The following is a 22,228-nucleotide window of genomic DNA, read 5'->3' on the forward strand; positions in this document are numbered from 1 at the left end:
AAACTTCCTCGTTCCCCATCCTTCATTTACCCAGGAAAAATTTTAGGATAATATGCTTGTCTTCACTCTCTCATGCCAGCATCTTTACCATGGCCAAGTCTTTACATGATCTGGCTGCTACTTATCTAACTTTGTGTCTTCTCCTATCACACTCTGCTTAGTTCATGTTGACCTAGTCCTAAAGCCTTGTTCCTTTTAAGTACCAATCATTCCCACCCTTGCATTTGCTTTTCCTATAGTCATTGCCCTGCCCCAGCTCTAGAATTCTCTATGCCCTCACCCTGCATTAATTTTCTTCACAGCATGTATCATTAGTTGACTCTATTTGCTTGATTATCTGTTTTTTTAAATGCACTTTTGTATCCTCAACTTCTAGAAGACTACTTGGCACATAGAAAGCACTCATTATTATTTGTTGGATACATGTTATGACACAGCATTGCCTTCAAGAAACAGTTTTACTCATACTGTGGCATTCTAAAACACCTGACATACTTAAATTTATTTATAAACAGTAATGTGGCCTAAATTTTTATATGAAAATCAAAAATTATTTGTAACTTTCTCCTACTTCTTTAGTTTAAAAATATGTAAGTATAAAAAATGCATGAATATATATAAGCAAAATAAATAGTACCATGAAGCACAATATTTACTATGTTACTAAATAAAGAAAAAGGAAATACTTTCAATAAACTTAAAAATTAACATACATTTTTAGGATTCACAGTCTTGAATTAAAACTATTACTGAACAGCTACTGAATATATAGATTTACTTCTTATCACTAAGCTTTTATGTTGTGACAATATTTATTTGTTCCATCAACTGGAAATAATACAACAACTTTGCTTCTTTAATTCATGATTAGGACAAATTAGAAAGCTCATCATTCTTCCATATAAAGTCAACATATTAATAGATGAGAAAATGAAAGTCAATTGATGAAAATTTTAATAAATTTCATTGAAAATTATAAAAATGCACTTACTTTTTTCATCAGCTTTGTCTTTTATTGCTATGGTATCATTACTCAGAGAGACAGTCTGTGCATTTAGAATATCTGTTCTCATTCCAGGAAATTTTGGAGAGGAAAGGAACCGCCCTTCATAAGAATATAAATAGATACCACCACCATCTACAAGAAGAAAATGTCTAAAAAATACAGAATAAAGATGTATTCTCAAGTAGGATATACTATAATTTCATTTTTATATTAGAAAATATTTTATGCTTTGGAAATATCTAAATCTTCAATTAAAACAATAATAAGACATAGATATATAAAGAATGAAATAAAAAACAACCTGAGAAGTCAACATTTCGTTGTTTTGATTTGTTTCCTAGGTTTTTGTTTTTTGATGGAGGTAGGAAAAGAAAAATGAAAATGTCCATAATCACCACCTTATAAAGTTTTGATTCCTTTAATATTATAATTATAATTCATTTCCTTTCCTAAAGAAGCATATCTATACAAAAGCAATAAAAAAAATCATGTAATTTACAATTCAGTGAATCTTTTAATGACAGATGCTATTCGTTTTATGAAACAGTATTAACACATATTTTACAATTAAAGATTATGCTAAGGATCATTAAATTACAGTATTAGATTAAATTCTAGGCAGAGTCAAACAGTGAAAACGACTCAAAAATTAACATCAGAATGAGCATTTATTAAAATAAGAAGCTTTGATTTTAAAACAATACCATAAACATGAATAAATGTATTCATATCTAAAAATCTGTTTTTAGTATAGGTAGTTGGGTTCATTTGCTGTGATGACAGCTCTATTCAAGGCATAGTATCCTGTGTTGTTTATTTATTTATTTATTTTAAAAGTATGTTAGTCATTAGACTATTCATTTTTTCAGTTATTGGAGGGCTTTCAAAATATAAGTTGATCAAGACTGATTAAACGGCTATTATATGTAGCTATAACTGCTGCTGCTGCTAAGTCGCTTCAGTCGTGTCCGACCCCACAGACGGCAGCCCACCAGGCTCCCTCGTCCCTGGGATTCTCCAGGCAAGAACACTGGAGTGGGTTGCCATTTCCTTCTCCATATTTATTTTTTAAGTCAAAATGTAAACATTTTATGGCTGTTATTTTTTCCTTTGAAATTTTAAGAACATTACAAAAACACAATTCAAATAATACAGAGAAAGTAAAAGATCTCTTGCAATCTTCTTACCTCTTATAGAGATAATTTATGGCAAAGTATGCATAGAACTTAATTAACTCTTTCCTGATGGACATTTATTTTATTTCAAATTATTCACTCTTAAAGAATGTCTAAGGTATATACACATCTCTGTTATGTTTACATTGCTTATTTCCTTAGTATAAATCCTAAAAATGCAATAATTGGATCAAAGGGCATATACTTTTAAAAATTTACCATATGTTGTTAAACTCCCCTTTAAAAGGTTTACTGATTTACACTCATACTATTGCTATATTGGAGAGTCTGTTTCTTCAAAGCTGAACATATTATTACTTCTTAAAACTTTATGTTCAAGCTATTAATATCCTTGATTCAGAACTCTTCTTTTTTTTGGATCACACCATCCAGCTTATGGTATCTTAGTTCTCCAACTAGGGACTGAACCCGGGCCCTCAGCAGTGAAAGAGCCAAATCCTAACCACTGGATGGCCAGGGAATTCCCCAGAACTATTTCTTGATTCAAGAACTGCTAACTGTTCCTTTTTGCTGTGGAAACCATTAGGAAATAAACATCAAGACAAACAAAAGTTAGTATACAATCAATACCAAAAATGTACACTTGAATTAAATGAATACTTGAGTACTGCTGCGTGGCTTATTTAATTGAAGGATTTGGCCCTTACATATTATGAAAACAATATTTGCTAATGTTGACAAGTGACACATCATACTAGTATATATTCTTTTTTTGTCTCAGTTATAAAAGCATTTTCTCTTCTAAACACACTAAAGTTTTAACTTCCTGTGAATAAACACCATTCCAAGGGGCAAACATTTCTAATGTACAGATATGGCCAGCGATGGTTAGTAAATAAAATATTCTTTAATTATCTAATCATTTATGCTATTAACATATGACTTTACTAAGAGCATATTCAATATGCATTTATAAATACTGTATAAAGAAATAAATTTAGAACTATTCAAGAAAGAATTTCAAAAATATGGTTTTTTAGATAGCTGACATCTTACCTCTTAACTAGCAAAGATGTCTTTTTGTTTGCAAAATTTATCACATCAGTCAATCAATCAATCAATCAATCAATCACTGGTTCAATATCATTAAACACCTGGTAGAAAATCTGATGCAATTATTTTCTTGATCACTCAGGGTCATCAATATGATGATCATACTCTTCAGCAACTGTGCAACTGATAGCTTTGATACTTAGGAGAATCTGTTGGTGCTATGCTCCCGCCATCTTTCCAGCCCTTAGTCAGACGGGCAGAGAGACACACTTCTGGAAGTAACACTGAAATGGTTGCCCAATGAGAACCCCAAGTTCAATTCAAACTTGTTTTGGTTAGTGATGGTGGTACTGGAAAAACTACATTCATGAAATGTCATCTGACTGGTGAATTTGAGAAGTATGTGGCTACCTTGGGTGTTAAGGTCCATCCTCTTGTGTTCCATACTAACAGAGGACCAATTAAGTTCAGTGTATGGGATACAGCTGGTCAGGAGAAGCTTGGTGGACTGAGAGATGGCTATTATATACAAGCTCAGTGTGCCATTGTAATGTTTGATGTAACATCGAGAGTTAACTGACAAGAATGTGCCTAACTGGCACAGAGATCTGGTATGAGTGTGTGAGAACATCCCGACTGTGTTGTGTGGCAACCAGTGGATATTAAGGACAGAAAGGTTAAGGAAAAGTCAATTGTCTTCCACTGCAAGAAGAATCTTCAGGAGTATGACATTTCTGCCAAAAGTAACTATAACTTTGAAAAGCCCTTCCTCTGGTTTGCTAGAAAACTGATCAGAGACCCTAACTTGGAGTTTGTTGCCATGCCTGCTCTTGCCCCGCCAGAGGTGGTCATGGCCCTGGTCTTGGCAGCACAGCACGGGCACGATTTAGAGGCTGCTCAGACAACTGCTCTCCCAGGTGAAGATGATGACCTGTGAGAAAGTGAAGCTGGAGCCCAGTGTCAGAAGTCTAGTTTCATAGGCAACTGTCTTGTGATGTCAGTGATGCAGCGTGTTTGCCACTTTATTATATAGCTAAGAACATTGGGCTGGAAGCACAAGCTGGAATCAAGATTCCCAGGAGAAATATCAATAACCTCAGATATGCAGATGACACCACCCTTATGGCAGAAAGTGAAGAGGAACTAAAAAGCCTCTTGATGAAAGTGAAAGAGGAGAGTGAAAAAGTTGGCTTAAAGCTCAACATTCAGAAAATGAAGAGCGTGGCATCTGTTCCCATTACTTCATAGGAAATAGATGAAGAAACAGTGGAAACAGTGTCAGACTTTATATTTTGGGCTCCAAAATCACTGCAGATGGTGACTGCAGCCATGAAATTAAAAGACACTTACTCCTTGGAAGAAAAGTTATGACCAACCTAGATAGCATATTCAAAAGCAGAGACATTACTTCCCAACAAAGGTCCATCTTGTCAAGGCTATGGTTTTTCCTGTGGTCATGTATGGATGTGAGAGTTGGACTGTGAAGAAAGCTGAGCGCTGAAGAATTGATGCTTTTGAACTGTGGTGTTGGAGAAGACTCTTGAGAGTCCCTTGGACTATAAGGAGATCCAACCAGTCCATTATAAAGGAGATCAGCCCTGGGATTTCTTTGGAAGGAATGATGCTAAAGCTGAAACTCCAGTACTTTGGCCACCTCATGAGAAGAGTTGACTCATTGGAAAAGACTCTGATGCTGGGAGGGATTGGGGGCAGGAGGAGAAGGGGACAACAGAGGATGAGATGGCTGGATGGCATCATGGACTCGATGGACGTGAGTCTGAGTGAACTCCGGGGGTTGGTGATGGACAGGGAGGCCTGGCGTGCTGCGGTTCATGGGATCGCAAAGAGTCGGACACGACTGAGTGACTGAACTGAACTGAAGAAGAACATGTGTTTAATCTTTGGATGCGGAAGGAGGTGGATGGGCTTTCAAGTGAATATGGCAGTTAAAAAAAAAATACCTTCATTTTTTGGACCTAAATATGTGTTTCGGAACACAGTTGTTTCCTCCTTGAGTTTCAAATATAAGACTGCTATAGTCACATGACAATATTGAGAGGTGGAATCTTGTTTGTTACTGTCATTCCCATTCTTTTTCGTTTAAAATCAGAATAAAGTTGTGTTTCAAAAAAAAAAAGACTCTGTGCCATTAGTTTTTCTCCATGCTCCCTTGCCAACAGTCACTTTCTTCCTGTCATTGTGCCAGATTCTAATGGCCCACCAGCATTCATTATCTGGCTATTTGTAGAAGGCTATGGGCTTCCCAGGTAGTGCAGTGGTAATGAATCCACCTGCCGACGCAGGAGATGCAGGAGACACAAGTTCAATCCCTGGGTTGGGAAAATATCTGAGTAGGAAATGGCAATCCACTCCAGTTATCTTGCCTGGGAAACCCCATGGACAGAGGAGCCTGGCAGGCTGTGGGGCATACGGGTCGCAAAAGAGTCAGACACAATCTAGCAACTACACAACAACAAATGGCCTAGAAAACCTGATAACAACACTCTCAAGAGCTGCCTAAATGGTGATTAAAGGAATGAGGTAATAAATCGTTTTAGTGAAAAGATTTCATGGGTATCAATCTTAAGTAATTGCAGATTATATTTTCATGCTTTATTCCTGCTTTTATCGAGTTTAACTTTCTAACTCTGACCTCTGATTCAGTAGGGTACCACTGTATGTGACAGATTGATTAATCATTTTCATGGGAAAATGTGGGTTCCTGAGTAATAGCTATTACTAATTTACTCCAGTTAATTGGCCCAAAGTTTCTCAGTCCTGTACACACAAAGTCTTGGTAGAGAATATTGTTTTTCAAACTCCATTTCACAGCCTAGTAGTGCCTCATAAAATGAATGAACTTCAATCAGTATTTTAAAACAAATACAAGACAAAAATATGGGAACAATGAGGTCAAAACTATGTTATAGTAATTTGCCTGTTTCACTGTCATTCTCTCTTCATTACTGATGTTTAATTGTAATAAGTTTATTCTTATCATTTATAATAAATTGATACATTTTAAATCTCTCAATTTTACTTTCTAGTATTTTGTTCTTGTTCAGTTGCTAAGTCATGTTTGACTCTTTGTGACCCCATGGACTGCATCATGCCAAGCTCCCCTGTCCTTCACTATCTCCCAGAGTTTGCTCAGATTCAAGTCTACTGAGTCAGTAATGCCATCCTCTGTTGCTCTCTCCTCCTCCTGTCCTCAATCTTTCCCAGCTTTAAGGTCTTTTCCAATGAGTTGACTCTTCATATCAGGAGGCCAAAGTCTTAATAGTTTCAGCTTTAGCATCAGTCCTTCCAATGGCTATTCAGGGTTGATTTCCTTTAGGATTGACTGGTTTGATCTCCTTGCAGTCCAAGGGACTCTAAAGAGTCTTCTCCAGCACCACAGTTCAAAAGCATCAATTCTTTGGCGCTCAGCCTTCATCATGGTCCAACTCTCACATCTGCACATGACTAATGGAAAAACCATAGCTTTGACTATATGGATCTCTGTCAGCAAAGTGATGTCTTTGCTTTTTAATACACTGTCTAGGTTTGTCATAATTTTCCTTCCAAGGAGCAAGAGTCTTTTAATTTCATGGCTTGTAGTCACCATCTGCAGTGATTTTGGAGCCTAAGAAAATAAAATCTGCCACTGTTTCCATTTTCCCCCCATCTATTTGCCAAAAAGTGATGGAACCAGATGTCAGGATCTTAGTTTTTTGAATGTTGAGGTTTAAGCCAGCTTTTTCACTCTCCTCTTTCACTTTCATCAAGAGGCTCTTCAGTTCCTCTTTGCTTTCTGACATTAGGGTAGTATCATCTGCACATCTGAAGTTATTGATATTTCTCCTGGCAATCTTGATTCCGGCTTGTGATTCATCCAGCCTGGCATTTTGGTTGAAATACTCTGAATATAAGTTAAATAAGCAGGTTGACAATATACAGGCTTGACAGACTCCTTTCCAATTTTGAACCAGTCTGCTGTTTCATGTCTGGTTCTAACTGTTGCTTCTTGTCCCACATAACAAGTTTCTTAGGAAACAAGTTACAATGGTCCAGTATTCCCCTCTCTTTAAGAATTTTCCACAGTTTGTTGGAATCCACACAGTCAAAGGCTTTAGCGTAGTCAATGAAGCAGAAGTAGATGTTTTTCGGGAATTCTCTTGCTTTTTCCATGATCCAATGGATGTTGGCAATTTGATCTCTAGTTCCTCTGCCTTGTCTAAATCTAGCTTATACATCTGAAAGTTCTCAGTTCACGTAGTGTTGAAGCCTTGCTTGAAGGATTTCTAGCATAGTAAAGGCCAACATGTATAACCCACACATAGACCTCAATAACTTTAAGGATGTAAAGAAATTTTGAGACCAAAAAGTTTTAGAACTACTGATCTAAGAGTTTATTCTCTTACTTTTTCTTTTCTTTTAAAATAAATAGAAGAAACAGATTGATTCCAGTGTACCAGTGATTTCAGAACATGCCATCCTGTAAATGGTATGCTTTAAAGAGTACTTTACTGCAATTTAAAATATTTTAATCCCAAATTCAATAGTGAAACATGATAAATAAATTACCTTTCTGCTTGCAGAATTAAACTAACAGTTCCTTCCTTGAGATCAAATATAAGTGGTGTATTCCAGTTCTTTGTACTGAAAGACAAATAAAATGGATACTTATTTATATTTAAAATACTTTTAATAAGTAGATGGGTACTCATTTTAAACAAAGCATCTTTAGTTTCACAGTAACTCTGTATATCATTCTATTATAGCACTTAGTGCATTGTTCTGAAATTATTCACTTACACATCTGTATACCTGACTAGAAAGTGGAGTTTGTGTTCCCAGCACCTAGCACATAGTAAGTACTCCATAAATGTTTATTCTAGGAACCACAACTTGTGAACTGAGGAATCATAAGTTCATGTTCTGTCATTTATTAGCTCTGTGATTTGAGCATGTCATCTAATGTTTCTCTTTTGAAAAATAGTAGCAGCATAGCATAGTAAAAAGAGAATGGGGTTTTATTTTTGGTCATTATTATGTAATATTTTATTGCATGGATATGGCACAGTTTGTTTACTATTCTAATCTTGATGGACATTTGGTTGATTTCAGATTTTGATTCTTATGAATTGTGATGCTACGAACATTCTTTTTTTTAATTTATTTATTTTTAATTGAGAGATAATGCTTTACAGTATTATATTGGTTTCTGCCATATATCAACATAAATCAGCATAAGTATACATATGTCCCCTCCCTCTTGAGAGGATGGGGTTTTGGCTAGACAGATCAGGATTAGAAATCTGGTTTCACTACCTGTCAGCCTTATGATCTTAATAAGCTTAACCTCCTAAATAACAGTTTCATTATTTGTAAAATGGTGATAATGATGTCTTACCTAAAGTGTCTAATTAACTGCCTATTGTGTAGCAGATACTGAACAAAAACTATAATAACAATAACATGATCACTTTTCCTACTGGTCTCCCAGTGTAAGTGTTGAGCAAATGAAGATTTCTGTGAAACAGTCTGTAACTGTAAAATTATATATACAAGTAAGCTATGACTATGCTTACTGAACAAATGGATAAAACAAATGAACAAATAACTCCTATGAGTTTCATGATGTAGTTTAATTCAAAGATAGGGATGGGCAGAAAGGACATTACAAACTGAAAAACTCATCCTCAAATAATCAAAGTTGCTTGATAGTTTAAAATGTTTTATTATTCCTATATATTCTAAACTTCTTTCAATTACTTTCATAGAACTAATTCTTTAAATCTAATTCTTTAAATCTCATATGCAGATCCAGAAGATGGGGGAAGGGAAAGGTTGCAGTAAGCAGGCACATTGCTTGAAATTAATTGTGGCTAACGCAGAACCTGATACCCATTTCAGTAAGTAAATGCATGCATAAAGCCAAATAGTGAATAGACTGCTACTAATAATTAGCAAGTCTGAGGTTCACAGGTATGATAAAGCTATGTACTTTTGTACTTTAGAAAAAATATCACACATGCTTCATTTATGCAGTCACTAGAATTAACCTTCATTCTTTGTCAAGAGAGTTAAAAAGAACAGTGAGTATGAGGGTTTTTTTCCCATGTCCCCTTACAAAATATCTGAGATTCTTGACAACAAAGATACATACACATGTCATGGAGATATAAACTCCTTAAACTAAATGTTGATCAGAAGGGAATTTTCTATACAACTATTTGAGAAATCAAGTGAAAATTTAACACAGAATGCTCATATGTGATTTTCTTTGGAACTTCTTTCCATATAAACCAGTATATTGTTTGCAGGTTTATTTTTTAAATTCTATTTTTATTACTAAAAAAGGAACAACAGTTATTAGGAACTTGGATTCAAATCTCAGCTCTTCCTTTAGTAAAGAAGTTAAGTAGTTTGGCCCAGGGTATTATTAATATTTAATTACCTCTGCATCCTTCAGTTTCTTCATTTTGTAAAATGGGAATAATAATAATATTCAACACACAGAGTAAATCAGATCATGAACATAAAAGATAGTATAACAGTGCTCAGTAAAGAATGGTTGTTATTATCTAAAATACCAGGTATTTTTATAATAATTTAATGAAATATATTTTGGTATGATGGCTCTCAGTACTACTTCATTTCCACTACTGCGCACTGAATTCCACTTTAATAAATATTTTGTACCTTAGTGAATGTCTTGCCAACAAGAGAGGGGAAGATATGTTAAATCAGAAAAGAAAAGCAATTTAATATTTTGATATTTTAATATTAACTAGTGTGAGAAAGGTAGACTGAGAAAAAAATTAAATAATAGCTTCTAAACCTTTGGTAAATATTAAAAGGCAACCTCTCTAATACAAGTAATAATGATATCAATCTTTCAGATTCAAACATTATGTCTTAAATTTCAGTAATTTTGCAATTTCCCACCGGGGAAGCCCAACACAAAGTATACTGAATATTTTCTTTCATCATTTCTGGACAACTCTGGATTATCAATATGAACGTTTATGATTACCCTGGGCTATGATATTAAGCCTGAACACCTCCTTGTGTCCTTACTGAACATCTTTCAGCCTGCTGTCAGGCTGTAAGCTGTCCTCTCTGCCAGTGGTTAGGTGATTCCTTTTCATACCATTTATCAGATGCTTCTAAACTTCTCTGGGCTTTGAAATAAAAGTATACTAAAGTCCTTGAGCTATGAGTAAAATAAGAGCAAGCATTATCCCAGAGAAGGTATTTTGTATTATAAAAGTGATTATTAACCTTTGATGTACAACTATTATATCTATTTTCTCTGCTCATAGCTCACTTTTTATCACTCTTCAGTTAGGAGTAAGTTCAAGATAGGTGACGTTTTTGAGAAAGTTAAGTTTAAGCCAAACCATGTTAATATGACAGCTGGAAAATAAATTTTTTTTCATAGACAAAACTCTAGATTTTAAAGAAATGCAAGATGCTTACGAGAACACATAACACTGAAGAGATGTTGAAACAACTAAGTGTGCATAGTTCAAAGAGGCTTTAATGACTCTATCACGGAATTCCAGTAAATCCACTGCATCATTAAGAACGTTACGAACCTAAACAAGGAAAAAGGAAATACCAACGAACATTAAAATACATCAAACTTTTAATTAGATCAGTTAGCAAGATTCTGAAACACACCAAAAAAGAAAAAAAAATTAAAAGGTATTCTTGCTATCTAACCATAGAAAGAAGAATTTAATAGGAACCAGGCATAAGATATCATATTTGGGTACAAAAATTAACCAACAAAAGTACAGATACAGAAAAGTTAGAAATCAATAGAAAATTATCTATAGAGATTTTTAATCTGAAAGCCAACGTGTATGATGTACCAGTGGTGCAGTGTTAGAACAGTGAAGTATATAGTCAAAGAAGTATAGCTTATAGGAGCTGGAAAGAGATCAGAAGATTTCTGCTCAAAATAGTGAGAATACCTCTTTCTAGGGCTAGGTTTTACTTTAAAATTTAAGTTCTAAAAAAGAGATATAATAACTTCAAAAATCAAAAGTGGAGTAGGAGGTGTTAGTAAAGAAACTGACTGCATAGTGAAGAAGCCAAGCTGCACAGAGGGGTGGAAAATGTTTCCATATGTAAAAACACAGAGATAACATATAAGAAAACTAAGCACCAACTAACAGAGATGTGCCCATGATATTCAAAACTGTTATAAAAGTTTGTTAACTGAATAAAGTTTATAACGATTTTAAAGTCTGGCAATACCAGCCAAAACTTTTGAAATTGACAGATAATCTAAAACAAATTAAAAAATACATAGGGCAAGACAAATTTATGAAATCTCCAGTTAATACCAAAAGATATTAAATAAAGAGGTAAAAAATTGAAAGAGATTAATTATACCTAGAAGTTAATACTTCTCTAAACTTCCATCAAAATATTATCATCTTTCTAAATTGACATAACAATTATAGTATTAATGAAGAATAAAAGGCTATGGAAAAAAAATAGGAAGATAAAGTCAAACTTCTTACAAGTACTTCCTCAAAGTACTTATATCTATAAGGCATATATTTTTATTACCTATTCCCTAATTCCTAGCCCTATCAGTCATCACCATGCCAAGAGATAGCAGAATTATATACACACATAATCCTTCACCTAGCAATCTTACTTCTAGAATTCTATACCAAAATAAACAGGCAAAATTATGAAATAACATACAAATAGGCTCTTACTACATACATCATTACTGGTAATAGCAAAAGACTGGAAACAACCCAAATGTGTATCAATAAGGGATAGGCTGAATAAACTACATTCACAGAGTAGAATAACACATAGCTATAAAAAGGACTGAGTAATATCTATAGAGTGATCTCCACAATACATTGTAAAATAAAAAGTGCAAGATGCAAAAAGTATGTATAGTATGATACTTTTTATCTTATAAAGGGAAGGCTATGAAGATATATAGATTTATTCATATTAAAAAAACAAAAAATGTAAAACAATATTCAGCAATAATATTGAGATTATTATTTTAAATTATATTTTAGGGTATATTCGAGAATATATTAATGTCTTTAGGTACCAAAATTTTCTTGTAAGAGAAAAGTACTGCAAATAAAACAAATCAGAAGTAAAACATCATAATCTTGAATTTGAACTTGAAAGCTCAGTACATACTCATGATATATTTTTATCGGTCAAAAAGTATATTTTATCTAGGAGTAAGGATCAAACCAATAGCAATGAGCATACCTAGAACTTGGATCATGGTATCTAGGTAGCATTCCCCTCCAAAAGGAACAAAGTCTTCTTTAAAAAATGGCTGATTCCAAGTTTGGAACAGGAAATGTATAAAAAACCTAGAACATCTTATCAGAATGGAAGCAAGCTACTGAAATCATCCCAAATGAACACAGGAGTCAACTGGGCAAAGATGGAACCATTCGAGCATTAAAGAGAATAATGACTGCAATGGATTGAAATATACCAAAATTTTTAAATCTGCAAGTTTATAATAATATCATCATCAACACCAACAAAGAAACTCGTTGGGAATGCCAGGAAATGAACTCATTATTTGAAAACTGATAAATAAAGGAAAATAATCAGAATTTGTCTTACTTCAGGGTAACAAATAGTTGATTAGGCAAAGTCTATTATAGAAGGATTTTAGCTAACAAATGTAGAAGGAATGATAGAATCACCAGATGCAACTCCTGATGAGACACGGTTCTAAATAAGCATCATCCTTGACTGCTAAAAATATTAAAGCAAAAACCTAATGGGAAACTATATGACAGGTGAATCAGATTTATAACACCTAAACACACTGATCAATCTCATCATAGTTAAGAGAGAGATAAGAAGACATATGTGTCTCAAGGCAACAGGAAGTACACAGCATCATGTACAAAGTATTCTTTATATATTTATCAAGGCTCTAAATCTAATCACGAGTATATAGGAAATACAGGAGCTAAATAAAAATGTTACATGTACTCATACCACAAGGATGCAAACAGAAGAATGTGGGAAATCCAAAAGAACAAATGACTTGGTTTCTTAAACAAACAAACAAATATATAAATGATGAGGAACTGATCCAGATTTTAAAAGACTGAAGAGAAAAATGAACTAATTGTAATGTGGGACTTCGTTTCCTAACACAAACCAACCAACCATAAATGTATGTATTAGAAAACAGCTCAAGAAATGGGACAGACTTAGGAGACAACTAGAGAAATGTGAAATATTTACTATGATTATGTTAAAATAAAAATAGGCCTTATCTTTGAGACTTTTTTTTTAATCTTAATAAAAAGAAAGAAAAAGACACTGATAACATTTGCTTCATTCTTTGATGAATGTGGGAAATGACTGAAAAGGGAGTAGTAGTCTGATGGCAGGTGCTTCAAAGGAGCTGGAATCCTTTAGGGAAGAAGTTACTGTGGTCTGGGTTCAGCAATGAGGGGTTAGGAGACACCTATATGACCCCCTGTCCCAGTAATTCTTGGTATAAGGAAGAAAAACGCTTCTACTTATGAAGGCTGAAGGAGAAACATTGGTCTCAGGAGTCATTCAGTTTTTACTTAGGACAAAAATGTGAAGTGTACTTTCAGTGAAAAGGCTGAGCTCTGTCTGCAAGACCACAGGTAGGTGCTGCAGGCTGTGTACTGCACAACTCTAGATCTAAGTGACGGGCCCCCTAGAACCAAGAGGGCCATGACTGAAGGTGGTGACCCTGTGGGTCTCTCTTTAAAGCCTACAGTGTTCTAGGTTTTTCTTTTAGGAAGGGGAGAAGAGAGCTAACCCCAGGTCCCAGGCTTTGATTTAAGAGACCTGGATCAGGCCCCTGGTCTCTCTTCGAGTCCTTTTTGCTCCATTAGTCTGCAGGAGCCCCTCTCAGCTCTGCTTCTGCCTCCCCACTTCTGGACCAGGAGTCAAGCAGGTTGGAGACTTCACACCATACTCTGCTTCTTTATTCCATTTCTGGCCCACAGAGATGTTTATCCTGTTTTTGAGTCCAGATAAATCTTTTAAAAATGTATTTCATAAATTATTGATCTCCTGGAGCCAAATGTATGCCTTATCCTTCCAAATATGAACTGATGACACCATTTTCACCAGAAGTCTGAGCTCCCAAAGACTTTTTTAAAAGATCCATAATGCCATCCTTTCCTAGAAACATTTGAAAGCTAATGGAATGAAATAAAAGTTTCTAAAGGAAGTTATATGGAGGTTTCTTTACAGCAACATGATACCCAGTGAAATAAACTGGCTGTTAACACAGGTTTAGGACAATTAATTCAATATTTTAAAAATCTGATTGTATGAGCTTCTGTCATTATTCAAATTACAGACAGATTTCTTAAAACTCACATTGGTCTAAAGCTTCACGTGGGGGAATTATCTTTTTTGTGAATCTGGAACACTAGAACACCAATAAAACATCCTGGCCATAATAACAAACAAAAGGCACATTGATAATTGCTGTTATAATTTCAAAGTTACGGTGAATCCTATGTCAGAAATGTCCTGTGATGAATTTTAAAATGTACCCACATTTGCTCTGTTCAATTCAGGTCAGCTGCAGAATTAACCTGTTCATACTTGTATCACCTAATACTTTCATCTGAGCACAATATTTGACCCTTCAGACTGACCTAAGTCTGAAAATTCTGTTTCCACATTTCCAAATACACATTTAATCCTAAATATAGATATAGCCATAGCAATAGATACCATATATTTTTGTCTTACATACATGATCTCATTTAATCATCAAAAACACTCTCTCATTAACTTTTATCTTTACAGGAGATAGAGTGACTAAGAATTAAATAATTTTGAACTATGGCAACATTCAAATTGTGTAAATGCCTAATCTGTGCCCCATGCTCAAGTGACAGTGACAGGAAAGAGCAAATGAGAAACTTGAGACCTAAGGAATGCCTCATCTCTTCCACCTGTACCCTCTTCCCTTCTAGGCCCTTCCTCCCAGCAAAGACATCTACTCTCCTTTTGGAAAGAAATATGGCTAGAATTCAGCCTGGAGACAAGGCACAAATTAGGAAACCTTCTCACTCTTGGTTATTGTATCACATAAAAGCCGAGGTCCAGGGAGACAGGTAATGTCTTAGGGCAATGAAACCTATTACCAGGTAGCAACTGTCAGATCAAGGTCTAGAGTTAACAATTAGGGCTCAACATGATCTCTGGTTTCTGAGTTAATGAAACACAAACCAACAGTCTACAAAAGCTTCTAAGTAAACTGTGAAACTCTAAACCAGGCAAACAAAAAGTTGTGACTATTGTTCCTATTGGAATCTATGGCTCCATCTTAACGACATTAAGTGGGCTGTTAAAATGTACAGACTCCAGAAAGGAAATTCTTCCAAGTGGGAGATCTTCCCCAAAAGGCAAGCTAGAGTTGCCAAATTAACCACGCTTTTACTTCAGTGCTAAAACAAAGAATTCCGAGGATATTCCTGGCCAGCTGGGCTTTTGTTATGGACCTTGTAGTCATAGTGTGCTTTTTCCTTCACCCATTCTCCAAATTGTTTTCATTCCAGCTGCCCTGTATTCCCTTCATCATTATAAATTGGGAAGATGATGGGGAGGAGCAGTAGAATAATTAAAACTCATATTTATTTAGTTTTCCAGACCAAAGAGTTAGAGCTGGAATGCCTTGGATAAGTCTAGGTTATTATCTTTTAGAGAAGGGATGGGTTTGTTTTCAAAAGCAAATGGAATAGCTGCATTAGTTAAGTAGAGCACTTCTGAATTATACGTTTACATGAATAAGGGTAAGCATTAATATGTGTTGTGACTAGACTGTAAAGAGGTTAGTGATTTCCACCTACTGGTATTCACATCCTTATGTAAGTCTCTCCAATTATGTGTGAATTAGACCTCATAGCTCACTTCTAAAGATCAGAAAAAGGCTAAAATGATGAGATGACACTTCAAAGTTGAAGTTATAAAGAACTGTGATTTATGTTTCACTCACTAGCTCTGTGCCTTTCACAATTGCTCTCACAAAGCTGACAGGTTGTGAGCTGCCCAGTGGAGAGGCTACATGTAAGGAACTGAGGGAGGCCTCCAGACAATTGCCAACAAGAAACTGAGGCCCTCAGTTCAACAGCCCTTGAAAAATGGAAGCCTGCCAACAACCATATTGGTGAGCTTGGAAGCAAGTCCTCTCCAGTTGAGGATGCTTCAGGTGCTACTAAAAAAACCCTGGCCAACACCTTAATTGCAGCCTTGTGAGAAATTCTGTGTCAGAAGATTTACTAAGCCATGCCTGGATTCTTGACTCAAAGAAACTAAGAGAAAATAAATATTGCTGTTTTAAACCACTAAGTTTATTTATTAGGCAGTCATCAATAACTAATAGTTATAGGTGCTAAGCAGCTAAAAGATAGACTACAGTGGATAGCTGTTGGTTTCTGTCTGCCCAGAATCAAATGCTATCTTTTCTAGTAATTATGGCTTGGTTTTCCTTTGGGGAAACATACCCATTATTCTAAGTGACTAAGTGGTTTTGATGGGGTTGATTCCATTCCCTCCAACTCCCATCTAAATATACTTGACCCAGACTTGGCACATGAAATCCAATGCTGGGACTTCTGCTGAAATTACTAGGGGGCTAGAGGGAAAAGCACTCTTTCTGTTGGGCTTGAAGTTGGTAGAATGTAAGCCAAAGGAGAGACAGCCTTTGTACAAATGAAGCGAATACAGAAAAAAGGAGAGTACAGGAAGAGAAAGTGATGGATGGAAGTCCAGTTAACCTTATTTAAGCCTCTGGATCCAATACCACCTCATCAGTCTCTCTCTTGACTTCACATGGACCAATAAATTTCTTTTGTTTCTTTATTCTTTACATTCACTTAATCAATCTGAGATAAATTTATGAAGAAAAATTTCAACATATTCATCCAGAAGGTCCCATGAGAACAGGAACCAAATCTGTCTTATTCAAAACTGTATCACCCATTGCCTAGCTCAAGGCATTGCAAGTAGGTTACCAAATGAGCAAATGAAACTGTTGTTAAAAAAAAAAAACTATGGATAGACTCAACCTAGCAAAAATGCAATATAAATGTCTTACAGTCATTGAGAGTAAGATCCTTTTACAAAAGTAAAAATAGTGTTCTGGTTCTAAAGCTTTGAAAGATTATTTGTAAATATTATTTTAAGTATAAAGACAATTCAGTTTAGATAAGCTATTAAAAAACCTCACTGTTCATCTTATCTGATGTAAAAATCCTCTAATTCTAAGATGATTCCTTTTTTTATGAAAGAAAAAATTCTCTTTTTAAATATATTCTCATCTTGGGGCATTTCTGAAATTAAGACGATATTACATTAGCTAGCCCCCATCTTCTGTATTTCCTGTTGCCTTCTCTGGGTCACTCCTGAGCAATTTGTAGATACCCAAAGCAGCTATGGCACCCCACTCCAGTACTCTTGCCTAGAAAATCCCATGGACGGAGGAGCCTGGTAGGCTGCAGTCCATAGGGTTGTAAAGAGTCGGACACGACTGAGCAACTTCACTTTCACTTTTCACTTTCATGCACTGGAGAAGGAAATGGCAATTCACTCCAGTATTCTTGCCTGAGAAATCCCATTGACAGAGGAACCTGGAAGGCTATAGTCCATGGGCTCACAAAGAGTTTGACATGAATGGCAACCCACTCCAGTGTTCTTGCCTGGAGAATCCCAGGGGTGGCGGAGCCTGGTGGGCTGCCATCTATGCGGTCACACAGAGTTGGACACGACTGAAGCGACTTAGCAGCAGCATGCCCTATATGAATAAAACTGTGTCCCCAAGGCAGCTGACTAGAACTCACAATGCATTCCTTATCACAGACACAATACTATAAATAAGGTCTTGGTTCCCAGGCTAACTAACAAAAATATATATTTATACTATCAAATAGATCTAACTACTCATTTACAGGAAATACAGAAGACAGAGAAGTACGTCAAACCAAACCATGGGGATACTGTCAGCAAAAGTCCAGACTCTGCAGACAGACAAACAATTAATTTGGTGTCTTCAACAGATAAACTGCAAGGGGAAAAAATAAAGATGGAAGGGTTATCTATAGACTAAAAGATACTTAAAACATATATCAACCAATTGTAACATGTAAACCATTGTGGATCCTAATTCAAACAAAAACAAACCTTTAAAAATATGATGTGGAGTAAACAACTGAAAATTTGATTTTAGATATTCCTTTGATAATATTAAGGAATTAGTATTTTTAAGATACAATGGTATTGTGGGTATATTAAAAAAAAAAGAGTCCTTATCTTTTAGTTGTACATATTGAAATTTTTGCAGTCGAAATGATATCTAAATTTTCTTCAAAATAATTGGGGCAGGGGAAAAGTAGATATGGACATGAATGGGGCAGGCTTGATCATGGGCAGATGGTTGTTGCGGCTGGGAAATGAGTACAAAGAGATTCATTATACTATCGTCTCTATTTTTGTGTGTTTTAAATTCTCTATAAGTTTAAATTTTTTAAATAAGAAAGTAGAATAAAGAAAACGTATGTTACCTAATTATTATCACTAATAACCCTGCTGCTGCTGCTACGTCGCTTCAGTCGTGTCCGACTCTGTGTGACTCCATAGATGGCAGCCCACCAGGCTTCCCCGTCCCTGGGATTCTCCAGACAAGAACACTGGAGTGGGTGACTGTTTCCTTTTCCACTAATGACCCTACTGTCCAAATTTTAAAATCTCGATACTTAGCCTAAAGAATACTTGAACAGACCCAGTCTCGATCACAAGGTATGTTTTCAAATTTTTATAGTTATTACAATCATCTAAATTCTGAATACTGAAGATAGAGGCAACGGATAAGGACACCAGAAAGAAATGGAAGAAGGCAGAGGTCCCTTTACATTGGCAGCTGGTTTGCCATGAACACATCATCTTTGGCTTCTCCTCCTACCTTTCATCAACTAACTTTTAAAATATTTGTCAAGATCTCATTACATGTGAGGCACTGGACTAGGCACCATAGGGAGATAAAGATGAGTGAAATATAGTACCATGCCCTTAAGAAGCTTCAGTTCAGTTCAGTTCAGTCACTCAGTCGTGTCTGACTCTGCGACCCCATGAACCGCAGCACGCCAGGCCTCCCTGTCCATCACCAACTCCTGGAGTTCACTCAAACTCACATCCATAGAGTTGGTGATGCCATCCAGCCATCTCATCCTCTGTCATCCCCTTCTCCTTCTGCCCCCAATCCCTCCCAGCATCAAAGCCTTTTCCAATGAGTCAACTCTTCGCATGAGGTGGCCAAAGTATTGGAGTTTCAGCTTCAGCATCAGTCCTTCCAATGAACACCCAGGGCTGATCTCTTTTAAGATGGACTGGTTGGATCTCCCTGCAGTCCAAGGGACTCTCAAGAGTCTTCTCCAACACCACAGTTCAAAAGCATCAATTCTTCGGTGCTCAGCTTTCTTCACAGTCCAACTCTCACATCCATACGTGACCACTGGAAAAACCATAGCCTTGACTAGATGGACCTTTGTTGGCAAAGTAATATCTCTGCTTTTCAATATACTATCTAGGTTGGTCATACTTTCCTTCCAAGGAGTAAGCGTCTTTTAATTTCATGGCTGCAATCACCATCTGCAGTGATTTTGGAGCCCCCAAAAATAAAGTCTGACACTGTTTCCATTGTTTCCCCATCTATTTCCCATGAAGTGATGAGACCGGATGCCATGATCTTCGTTTTCTGAATGTTGAGCTTTAAGCCAATGTTTTCACTCTCCTCTTTCACTTTCATCAAGAGGCTTTTTAGTTCCTCTTCACTTTCTGCCTAGATGGTGTCATCTGCATATCTGAGGTTATTGATATTTCTCCTGGCAATCTTGATTCCAGCTTGTGCTTCTTCCAGCCCAGAGTTTCTCATGATGTACTTTGCATATAAGTTAAATAAGCAGGGTGACAATATACAGCCTTGACGTACTCCTTTTCCTATTTGGAACCAGTCTGTTGTTCCATGTCCAGTTCTAACTGTTGCTTCCTGACCTTGCCTTGAGAACCCCATGAACAGTATTAAAAGGCAAAATGGTAGGATACTGAAAGAGGAACTCCCCAGGTTGGTAGGTGCCCAATATGCTACTGGAGATCAGTGGAGAAATAACTCCACAAAGAATGAAGGGATGGAGCCAAAGCAAAAACAATACCCAGTTGTGGATGTGACCAGTCATAGAAGCAAGGTCCGATGCTGTAAAGAGCAATATTGCATAGAAACCTGGAATGTCAGGTCCATGAATCAAGGCAAATTGGAAGTGGTCAAACAGGAGATGGCAAGAGTGAACGTCAACATTCTAGGAATCAGCGAACTAAAATGGACTGGAATGGGTGAATTTAACTCAGATGACCATTATATCTACTACTGCTGGTGGAAATCCCTTAGAAGAAATGGGGTAGCCATCATGGTCAACAAAAGAGTCTGAAATGCAGTACTTGGATGCAATCTCAAAAATTACAGAATGATCTCTGTTCGTTTCCAAGGCAAACCATTCAATATCACCATAATCCAAGCCTACGCCCCAACCAGTAACGCTGAAGAAGCTGAAGTTGAACGGTTCTATGAAGACCTACAAGACCTTTTAGAACTAACACCCAAAAAAGATGTCCTTTTCATTATAGGGGACTGGAATGCAAAAGTAGGAAGTCAGGACACACGTGGAGTAACAGGCAAATTTGGCCTTGGAGTACGGAATGAAGTAGGGCAAAGAACACACTGGTCATAGCAAACACCCTCTTCCAACAACACATGAGAAGACTCTACATCTTCTGGTGATGGACATCACCAGATGGTCAACACTGAAACCAGACTGATTATATTCTTTGCAGCCAAAGATGGAGAAGCTCTATACAGTCAGCAAAAAAACAAGACCAGGAGCTCACTGTGGCTCAGATCATGAACTCCTTATTGCCAAATTCAGACTTAAATTAAAGAAAGTGGGGAAAACCACTAGACCATTCAGGTATGACCTAAATCACATCCCTTATGATTATATAGTGGAAGTGAGAAATAGATTTAAGGGACTAGATGTGATAGAGTGCCTGATGAACTATGAATGGAGGTTCATGACATTGTACAAGAGACAGGGATCAAGACCATCCCCATGGAAAAGAAATACAAAAAAGCAAAATGGCTGTCTGAGGAGGCCTTACAAATAGCTGTGCAAAGAAGAGAACGTGAATGTGAAATTGCTCAGTTGTGTCCGACTCTTTGCGACCCCGTGGACTGTAGCCCACCAGGCTCCTCCGTCCATGGGATTCTCCAGGCAAGAATAGTGAAGTGGGTTGGCATTTCCTTCTCCAGGGGATCTTCCTGACCCAGAGATAGAACCCAGGTCTCCTACATTGCAGGCAGACGCTTTAACCTCTGAGGCACCAGGAAAGCCTGATACTGAACCACTGGCTAAAATCCATGAGCCTTATTCTTCCACCATGGAAATCAAGACTGGACAGAGTGCTGCGCTGAACTTAGAAGGGGACAAATTTACTCTTTTCCATCCCAGCTGGACAAACATCAGAATCCTCTGGAGCTCAAAAACACAAAACTGGCCATTCTCCCCCACCCCTAACTACCAAATTAGAATTCCTGTTTAAGAGGGAGTGGACTGTAGTTTAAAGAGATGTGTATGGATTTTGTTGAGAATTGCAGATTGAGTCATTCATTAGTTCACACTAAGAACTTTGCCAGGTATTTCACATATGTTATTCTGTGTTTTATGACTGAATTCAGACATAGAATTCAGCAAAGAAGAGAAGTGAAAAGCAAAGGAGAAAAGGAAAGATATAAGCATCTGAATGCAGAGTTCCAAAGAATAGCAAGGAGAGATAAGAAAGCCTTCCTCAGTGATCAATGCAAAGAAATAGGGGAAAACAACAGAATGGGAAAGACTAGAGATCTCTTCAAGAAAATTAGAGATACCAAGGGAACATTTCATGCAAAGATGGGCTCGATAAACGTATGGACCTAACA

General features: G+C 36.5%; 1 protein-coding gene and 1 pseudogene across 3 annotated transcripts in view; one reads left to right on the plus strand and one right to left on the minus strand.

Annotated features, from left to right (window-relative positions):
* Positions 1-22,228, minus strand: part of IFT80 (intraflagellar transport 80) — a 134,132-nt gene that overhangs the window by 39,406 nt on the left and 72,498 nt on the right. For all 3 annotated transcript variants that reach the window (XM_040247857.1, XM_040247865.1, XM_040247875.1), the window contains 3 exons: positions 10,663-10,781; positions 7,762-7,836; positions 992-1,155 (listed from right to left, as the gene is read on the minus strand). In XM_040247857.1, the coding sequence (XP_040103791.1) occupies positions 992-1,155; positions 7,762-7,836; positions 10,663-10,781 (358 nt within the window). The remainder of the gene's footprint in view (positions 1-991; positions 1,156-7,761; positions 7,837-10,662; positions 10,782-22,228) is intronic.
* Positions 3,485-4,132, plus strand: LOC120868906 (annotated as a pseudogene).

Source organism: Oryx dammah, unplaced genomic scaffold, assembly GCF_014754425.2.
Source record: "Oryx dammah isolate SB20612 unplaced genomic scaffold, SCBI_Odam_1.1 HiC_scaffold_2, whole genome shotgun sequence".
Taxonomy (NCBI): Eukaryota; Metazoa; Chordata; class Mammalia; order Artiodactyla; family Bovidae; genus Oryx; species Oryx dammah.